Source organism: Haliotis rubra, unplaced genomic scaffold, assembly GCF_003918875.1.
Source record: "Haliotis rubra isolate DU_JTF1 unplaced genomic scaffold, ASM391887v1 Scf750, whole genome shotgun sequence".
Taxonomy (NCBI): domain Eukaryota; kingdom Metazoa; phylum Mollusca; class Gastropoda; order Lepetellida; family Haliotidae; genus Haliotis; species Haliotis rubra.
In genome coordinates, this window is record NW_025767469.1 from 81,559 (window position 1) to 90,955 (window position 9,397).

General features: G+C 41.2%; 1 protein-coding gene across 1 annotated transcript; it reads left to right on the forward strand.

Moving 5' to 3' along the window:
- Window positions 1–682: 682 nt before the first annotated feature.
- Window positions 683–6,713, forward strand: LOC124260144 (low-density lipoprotein receptor-related protein 12-like). The gene is made up of 5 exons (XM_046694389.1): window positions 683–811; window positions 1,805–2,038; window positions 3,009–3,152; window positions 4,748–4,980; window positions 6,466–6,713. The coding sequence occupies exons 1-5, from the start codon at window positions 736–738 to the stop codon at window positions 6,535–6,537; spliced, it is 759 nt and encodes a 252-aa protein (XP_046550345.1). The 5' UTR covers window positions 683–735; the 3' UTR covers window positions 6,538–6,713.
- The last annotated feature ends 2,684 nt before the right edge of the window (window positions 6,714–9,397 follow it).

A 9,397-nucleotide genomic window follows, 5' to 3' on the forward strand; every position in this document is an offset into this window, starting at 1 on the left:
GTTCAACTCACTCACTCCAGTACAGATAATCCAACTTGGCTAAAGACACGTTACAAAGAAATTGAATTTTACCTGGATAAAATGCTGTATTACTTTGGGCTTTCCTCTACGGCATCCATGCTGATACACCCGTTTCTGTCAGTCACTCACTCACTCACTCATTCACTCACTCACTCTGTCTGTCTTTCAGACTATCATTCATTCTCTCACTCACTCATTCGTTCATTCATTCGGGGCGGCGGGGTAGCCTAGTGGTTAAAGTGTTGGCTCGTCACGCCGAAGACCCGGGTTCGATTAGCCACATGGGCACAATGTGTGAAGCCCATTTCTGGTGTCCACCGCCGTGATATTGCTGGAATATTGCTAAAAGCGGCGTAAAACTAAACTCATTCATTCATTCACTCATTCATTCATTCATTCAAGCAAGCAAGCAATCATGCAAGCAAGCAATCGAACTGACCCGTTTACTATATCTACATCAAGCGTACCAAGGTATGAAATATGAAAGTCATCAGCGTCAGCGATAAACATCCCGCTCATCTTACAACAACAACAATAGTACTAACCCATTGGTTTGTCACGTGGATGTGAAACACTGGAGATGATAGCGTCTGACAGGTCAAGTTCTGCCCGGACCTGTACACGATGACCACCGATGTTGCAATCGGCTGAACAAAGGGCGTTCTTCGCCCATAAATAGCCTCATTTCATCCATGATATCCAGTCCTGTCAAACATGACGTCCCTCGGTCAATGTCTGCTCTTTTTGTCTCTTTGTTTAATCTCTGTCAATGGATATTATCCTTCCGTGTGTAAGTATTGCGCCTATTACCGATACATATTCAGATGCAGCGTATATCATATGACACTATTCTTGTTTCAAATTCAAAGTGTACATTGCATGTACGTCAGGACGCACCTTATATTTACGGTGTTGAAAATGCATGTGAAAATCAGTCTCATGGTGTACATTTCATCTAAATTCGAATACTTGAATATATTCCTCTGTTCACGTAAATGTTCAACCAGCTTGAACTGATCACAACAAATAATTTAATGCAACATATCAGTAATTGTTACATTTGTTACAAAAATAATTATAAAATGTTTAGGTAATATGTATATCTGTACATATTTTATTACACATCTGGTGTCCACATCTGGTGATAACAATAATACTTCATTCAGATGAGTCGAAAAATATATGTTCAGCTATCCTTCTGGTCAGCTGATGACTTTTTTTACAAAAGCGTTTGATGACACCCTCGAACACCCGAATTTCAGTGATTGTCTGTATTTAATTTTTTTATGTTTCAAGACCAGAATGTGCTCACTAACACCCGGTGTCAACGCTAGTGATAGTGATTTAGAAACGCAAGCTCTTGCTATAGTCTAAATCTTACAATTGAGTTTATTTTAGTGGAGAGCTCTTATGGAAGTGGAAGGGAACAAACTTCCCTTGGAACTGAAAACATGCCATGATTTTTCATCTTTCAATACCGCACATTCATCTGTTTCGTCTCTCTAATTCTTTTAACTAAGAACTTTGCCTTTCTCTTATCTTCCAGCGATTTCAGCATGCTAATGTGTATAAAATGCGCTTAACATGTGGGCTATTATTATCTATATATTATTACTGTTTGTTTAGTATTTGGGTACTTACGTCTATTTAATAAAATATATATGCATAAGAATTGAAAAATATGCAATTTTATAGCGATTTGTTGTTTACGCCCAGTGCAGTCTATTTGGCAGATGATGAAGGCTGATGCTCTGGTGGTGACGTTTTACATTCGTATTGACAGATTACATGGACGAGAAATGCTCGAGAACTGTCTCCTTCTCAAAGGACATGCGGCTCAAGCTGACCTTGTTTTCAAACACACATCTCAATTATAACTGGCAGTGCAGCACGACTATTCGGACCACGACACCGGGAGACAGACTGTTAGTGAACATCAGGTCGATGAACACCAGGTCATCCATTGGCTGCACTCGGAACAGCCTGAAGATTATGGACGGCAGTACAGTTATTAATGGCAAGTGCGCTTTGTTTATTAGTCGTTCTATTGGTAAATCATTATTCAGTGGTTAGAATGGTTAGCGGTAACCAGTGATAGTCACGATGCCATGGTTGGGGTTCTCGAGGACGTCCAGCTTGTTACGTCAAGGCTACCATCATTGGTCTTGTGGAGGAGGCGTTCAACCAGATCGGATGGTTCGTGGTTCGGATCCACACATGGGAGTCTGCAATTTCAATGGCTGCTACATTGCTGCCCAATACAGGGTTGAGAAAAAGTCTCACAACCTTATTGAGCACCCGTACTTGGCTTGTTTGAGTATTAGAAAAGCGTGGAGTCATCCAACATATCTTACGTTCTCACTTTACTAATAGGTTTGACCTCTTTGGTCATGTGGACAAGGTGTCTTGGATCAAAGGTCCATGGTCCAAATTCCATCACAGGGCATTGTCCGATGTAAAGTAGCATTTTGACATATGTGAAAGATCAAGTGACACATATATTCATATCTTCAGGATTTGTGGTGAGACACAGGACAATTAGAGGGTCAAAGGAGATAAGATAAAGATCAATATACAGATGCACCCAAAGATTGTTGATGTTGACAACAACTGAATATGTTGAAGTTCACCCAAAGATTGTTGATGTTGACAACAACTGAATATGTTTAACATAAAGTCACATTGTAACTATTGGGATGGGGCGTGAGGGTAGCTTAGACAACTATGACTTCGTTATTGAGTATACCGAGTTACGTACCTTGGTCATGCCAGGATCGTATAATCGGTTTGGTTCCCGATTCCTCTTTATTATGATTCTGTTTTATGTGCACTTATAGATTCACAAAAACAGTAAAATATTTTGGAAATTCCTACATTAAGTAGAGTTGCGTTAAATTAAATATCATTCATAGGAACAACTCTCGCACGGCTTTATTCATCCTGAGATCCAGACTTGACAGAAGTTCTACAATAAATTATTGTTTCAGGAGTAAACGGAGACTGTGGATATGCGCCACTTACGACCTATACGTCAACCACAAACTCACTCACGTTTAAGTTCACCACGGATGGCAGTTTCCAAACTGGTCAGTTCGACATCCTTGTGACGTCATTCAAGAACGCACTACTGGGTGAGTTTACAAGGTCAATACCATTACCTTTAATTGTTATTTCTGAAGCTGTAATATAAATGAACGCAGAGCGTTCATTATTTAAATACCCACATATTAGTACCCTTATGAAGCAAGGTTGACCATTTTTATGGGTCCGTGTGGTTGTATTATAAATTGGTTTTTTCTGTGTGTTTTTTTGCACAACACTGTCGTATGGTAACCTGGAACTGTGTATATCTGTAAAGGTGCATGCATGTTCATGCAAGCGAAAACATAATAACAGGAAACAGACTCAAATCGACACATTAAACATTCCCATTTGTAGAGTAATGTTCAGGAAACTTCAGGAATTTTTTCCAGTATTTTGAGCATGGAGGGTATATGGGAATAGTGACAATTCCAAAGTAACCAGTTATAACTAAGTGTACTTTTAAGGCATCTTATGCTACAGTCCAGCAATATGACGACGGGGACACAAAAATGAGCTTTAAACATTGTATACATGTGGGGAACCAAATATAATGTTATATCAAGGTGGAGTTTTTACAAAATGTGTCTTCCGTAAGCATGGGTACAATGTGTGAAGCCCATTTCTGGTGTCCCCCGCCGTGATGTTGCTGGAATATTGCTAAAAGCGGCGTAAAACCAAACTCAGTCAGTCAGATAGTCAGTCTTCCGTAAGACTTAAATGAGTCTAAAAGTATTAACATACAGTTAAATCCCAATGAGTCGAATCTCTGGGGACCAAGTAATAAATTCGACTTATCGATGTATTCGAGACATAGGTATGTCTATGAGGGTGGAAAAAAATATGATCCAGTCCTAATCCCTCCGCCTAAGCATGTGTTTATCTAATGATTTCCCTATCACTAATAGGGGCACCTTATCAGTTCAGTCTGATTAGCACAGACAGTGATTTCCGTAAAATCATTAATCTGCCTTTTGAACTCACCCGTCAAATGCGGAAAGGTGTGAGCCGCGCTGGTTTGTTAATTGGATCAGTTTGCTACACCAATCAACTTCTCATTGACTGACTTCGGCTTATGTTGCTGTTGTTTAAATCTCATGAGACCAAATTTTCTTCTCGAGTCATCGTGTGTATTTATGAGACGAATTCGTGTAACCGGAAATCAAATGATGACAACTATAACAGGGAATGGTCGGGACCGACAGGTACTTCGAGTTATGCATAATATTCGAGACATCGGCATTCGACTCATCGGGATTTGACTGTATATGACTTATGGCAAAGGTAGTGGTACGATACACAAGCTGTAACATTACATTAATTTATATATTACATTGAGATAGTCAAACGCCTTGTTGGAATCTCTAAGGACATTAACAGCTGTGCCGGGATTCAAAGGTCGATCGACGGTATTTTGTCTGCCTTGAAACGACACGACTTACTGTCTTGTCATATTTTAGTTGTGATGTCATTTGGACATTCTAGTAAACTGCCGAACTATTTCTAAAACGATTAAAACATCTGTCTTATTCATCTTAAAATATTGCTAAAAGCGGCGTAAAAGTAAACTCACTCATTTTCAAATTTGATACATCGGTGACAACAATAATGTCTACAGGTACATTACTTTGTGTTGCATTTACAGGTGTATGCACAGCTAATCGCTTCATGTGTGACAACGACCGTTGTATCAGCAACACCCTCACATGTAACGGCTACAACGACTGCGGAGACGACACGGACGAAGACTACAACTGCAGTACGTTCACCACGGGTTCCATCGCAGGGATCGCTGTAGGAGCGATAGTGTTTATCATTATCCTTGTGTCCCTGTCCATCGGTGCCAGAATCTACAGAAGACGACGCTGCCTTGCCGCGGTGAGTACGATTGTTGATTACGAGGGGGCAGACTAGAATGGGGCAGTGACGACAATACATTGTGACGTAATGCAAAAAGTGCACATTATCGTCTGATAAAGTACTGTCGGCGCCTTTGATCTTTCACCGAAGCATCTTAGAATGTCGTTTAACGCCGCACTCAGCAGTGTCCCAGCTATAAGGCGGCGGTCTGTCAAAAATCGTGTCTGGACCACACAATCCAGTGATCAAAATCATGAGCATCGATCAATGCAATTGGGATACAATGACCAAGTCAGCGAGCCTGGCCACCCGATCCCGTTAGTCGCCTCTTACGACAAGCATGGATTGCTGACGACCAATTCTAGCCCGGATCTTCACGGGTATGACTGCGAAACCCGGATAGGATACCGAATCAGAAACTCAAAAAGCTGTCAGTATAGTGATACGTGTCGATTCCCAAAATGAAAAAAATAAGTGAAGCCAGAATTCTACCAGCAAAAGTGAGTAAGTATAGTCTTACGCCGCTTTTGCAATAGTCCAGCAACGTTACGGCGGGGGACACCATATATGGGCTTCACACATTGTACCCATGTGGAGAATCTGACCCGGGTCCTCGGCGTGACGAACGGACGTTTAAACCCTCTAGGCTACAACTCGGCCTTAAATGTTTGTGTGCAAGAGGATTGCTTTGTTATCAAGGCAGCTGCTCTGTACGTCATGCAAGTAAGTAGGTGAGTTTGGTGAGATGGGGAACGTCATAAGTGAGCTAATCCAAACTATTGATTGATCACTGGATTGTCCGTTCCAGATTCTATTATTTACAAACCGCCATCATAAAGCTGGACCATAACTAAGAATAACGTTAAACCAAAGTAAACAATATACTAGTAGTTGATGGCTATACAAAAAGTGTCAACAACGTCTTCATCTCATGCGTAAACTGAGATCTGTGATGTCATCTTTTTATGTAGCATTTATTCAGAGTATTTTAACATTTTCCTTCCATTGTTGGTACGGGTCTCTCTCACTTCATCTCAAATCTAAAATAGACAAAATTGTTAACACTGCAAGTCAAATTTGAATGTTTATCATCAATATATGAGCGGCAAATCGTGAATCAAGCTGTCAAAATCATATCTGACCGTACTCACTACTTAAATTCGGAATACAACCTCCTCCCTTCAGGCCGCCGCTATAAAACTCCACTTGTGAAAACTAAGAGAGCCCGTACATCCTTTATTCCAAGTACCATATCTCTCTTAAACAAATGTGAAGATACCTAAATCAAAGAATTTATGTAAATATGTTTGGTATCTCTCTAATGTGTCAGTAGCTCTGCTGATGTAACACAAATTCCTGAAAAGGCATTAAAGTATTATTCTATTCTATTCTAATCTGATCATACCTCAAAACTCAAATTCACAATGTTTAAGAGCTTTGGATTATGTTTGTTTTGCGTTTTTCAGTCTTATCCAATATTTGCAACTATTTTATGTTCCACAGACTCACTGTCACGCCAGCCCACCATCATGTGCTCCAGCAAGCTACCCTTCTAAGATGGCGTACGGATATTGATTGTGCATTGTGTCTGACACAAGTGTTTATCTCGATGTTCTTGTATTCTTGACCATGGACTAAGGTTTCAACCATAGCTAGGTTCTGAAACGAAACTTTGAGAATCTTCATCTGCAAAGACCAAAGCATGGGTTTGTGGACTTGCATATCCTTATAATAAAGTTGTTTGTTATATATGCATTGCTTTTATTGTGATTAAATTCAACACCATTATATACTGACTGACGGACTGAGTTTGGTTTTACGCCGCTTTTAGCAATATTCCAGCAACATCACGGCGGGTTACACCAGAAATGGGCTTCACACAATGTGGGGATTCAAACCCGGGTCTTCGGCGTGACGAGCCAACGCTTTAACCACTAGGCTACCCCACCGCCCCTCATTATATACACATGCTTGGGATATACAGTGGTCTATAATTGTTTTGTTTGTTTTAACGCCGCATTCAGCAATATTCCAGCCATATGGCAGCGGTCTGTAAATAATCGAGTCTGGGCCACACAATCCAGTGATCAACAGCATCAGCATCAATCATGATGAGTGAGTGAGTAAGGTTTTACGCCGCTTTTAGCAATAATTCCACCAAAATCACGGCGAGGGACACCTTAAATGGGCTTCAAACGTTTTACCCATGTGGGACATCGAACCCGGGTCTTCGGCCTGACAAGCGAACGCTTAAACCAGAAGGTTCACACTGGTCCCTTTCCGCTATGATTGAGCTGATGGAACTGGAATGGTGTTCAAAGTGCCGTAAAATCATACTAACTAAATTGCCAAAAATGTATTGCCACAGATACACTCCGACTTATAGCTATCGCCCATGACCCCTTTCGTCAATATAACAGATACCAATATTAGCAGCACTATACAAAACAAAACCCCAAAACATGAATTGTTGTCTTGTGGACAAGATTTGAGATATCAAATTTAAGCGACAGAAAAGTGCTTTTGCCTTACATCGCACTGCAATACTCCTGACAAGCGACGGCTGAGTGGAAATGAGCATAATGGAGCGGAAATTTTAGTGACACGTAATTACTTTAAGAGCAGTCCATTAAACGATTCCGACTTTATCATGGGCACATATCATGAGTTACTATTGAAATAGTGATAATACTAGGTGTTCACGAGTAAATGAGCGCATCCTGCTCCTCCAGTCGCACCGCTATAAACACACGCAAGGCTTGTCAATGTTCCACCTGAATAAGCACGGGAATATATAGCATAAAGCAAATTAGGTAATTGCATTGACACCACTTTTGTCACTTTTGCATCACATTTAGAAAATGTACTCCATATATTAAACCTCAAAACTTTATGAAAGCTTAACGGAGGTCCTGAATGTTGTAACCATGTTCGACCAGCTTGTGAGCAAGAGTAGTATGAATCTTAGTGGAAAGAGCATGATCACTTGTGCCTCACAAAAGGCTGGAGGAGAATTTGAAGCCATTCCCCTTGTCATACAGTTTTGTGGAGAGTTTGTCGTCCCTGAGTCTGTATTCGTCGATATAAATATGGAAAGGTTGATACGACCCCTCTGTTCTGCTTAATTTCCACTGTAGTTGAGGGGGAACATATCAGTGCAAGGGAATTGGCTTTTTGGTGGTTATTGACGATATTAGATCACTGATATACCTGAAACTTTGTCAGAATACGTTCTTTGACTCGAGCAAGAAGTCTGATTCATGAGCTTGAGGAACCAGGTCGGCACGGAGTGGAAAAGAAATGGTGCGCATATGTGATACCTTCTTTTTGTGTTAATGTCGTGAGGGGTGGGGGTTGGGGTGGGGGTGTTTAGTGGGGTAACCTAGTGGTTAACGCCGAAGACCCGCTCGTCACGCCGAAGGCCCGGGTTTGATTCCCCACATGGGTACAATGTATGAAGCTCATTGCTGGTGTCCCCCGCCGTGATATTGATGGAATATTGCTAAAAACGGCGAAAAACTAAACCCATTCACTAACTTAGCAGTGTATGGAATAAGCGAAAAACCCAGCCAGACATCTGGGCTGTTAACTTCAAAAACTTACCAGCCCAGAAGAGATTAAACCAGTCCTGTGGACACGTTATCTGAATATTTTTTTTCACCCGTCCTTCGGGTTGTCTAGCTGTAAAATTAGACCGTCCGGCAGAAATCTAGTCCCTCTCGGGCGGTCGGACGGGCCTTATTTCATACACTGCACTTAGTGTCTTCCACAAATTGTCCCGAACCTCAGAAGATAGATATGTTACTGTATATACGTATACGGTTATACTACGTTTGTAGCAAAAGACCCTTATTGCAAGGAAACACTCTCTCTCTCTCTCTCTCTCTCAATGGCCGAGTAGCCAATACATCCCAGATAATAGCATTACTCACTTACACTGCATATTTCAGTTACCTGTAACAACATATAGAAGTTCAGGGGTGAGTGATTGTGAGTGTGTTTAGTTTTACGCCGCATTCAGCAATATTCCAGCTGTATGGCGGCGGCCTGTAAATAATCGAGTCTGGACCAGACAATCCAGGGATCAACAGCATGAGCATCGTTCTACGCATTGGGGATACGATGACATGTGTCAACCAAGCCAGCGAGCCTGACCACCCGATCCCGTTAGTCGCCTCTTACGACAAGCATGGTTACTGAAGGTACATTCTACCTTTACGGGTTAGAAATTCAGACGAGATGAGGAAGTAGAATAAGGTGGTGAAAGATAATAAGAGCCTTATTTAAACCAATCGAAATCTTTATATAATTCTTGAAATGATGATATAAAAATATCAGAAATTTGGCTGTTACCCGGGTTTCGGTGTTGCTGCTGTTGTTGCATCCTCGATAATCTCCAGGGTATACGTTACGATCACTCTCCACTATACCCTGG

Excerpts from the sequence above, each read along its gene's own strand:
- LOC124260144 (XM_046694389.1), top strand. The coding sequence starts at position 736 with ATGACGTCCCTCGGTCAATGTCTGCTCTTTTTGTCTCTTTGTTTAATC. Across the intron at positions 2,039-3,008 it reads CGGCAGTACAGTTATTAATG|GAGTAAACGGAGACTGTGGA; the intron begins GCAAGTGCGCTT and ends TTATTGTTTCAG. Across the intron at positions 4,981-6,465 it reads GACGACGCTGCCTTGCCGCG|ACTCACTGTCACGCCAGCCC; the intron begins GTGAGTACGATT and ends TATGTTCCACAG.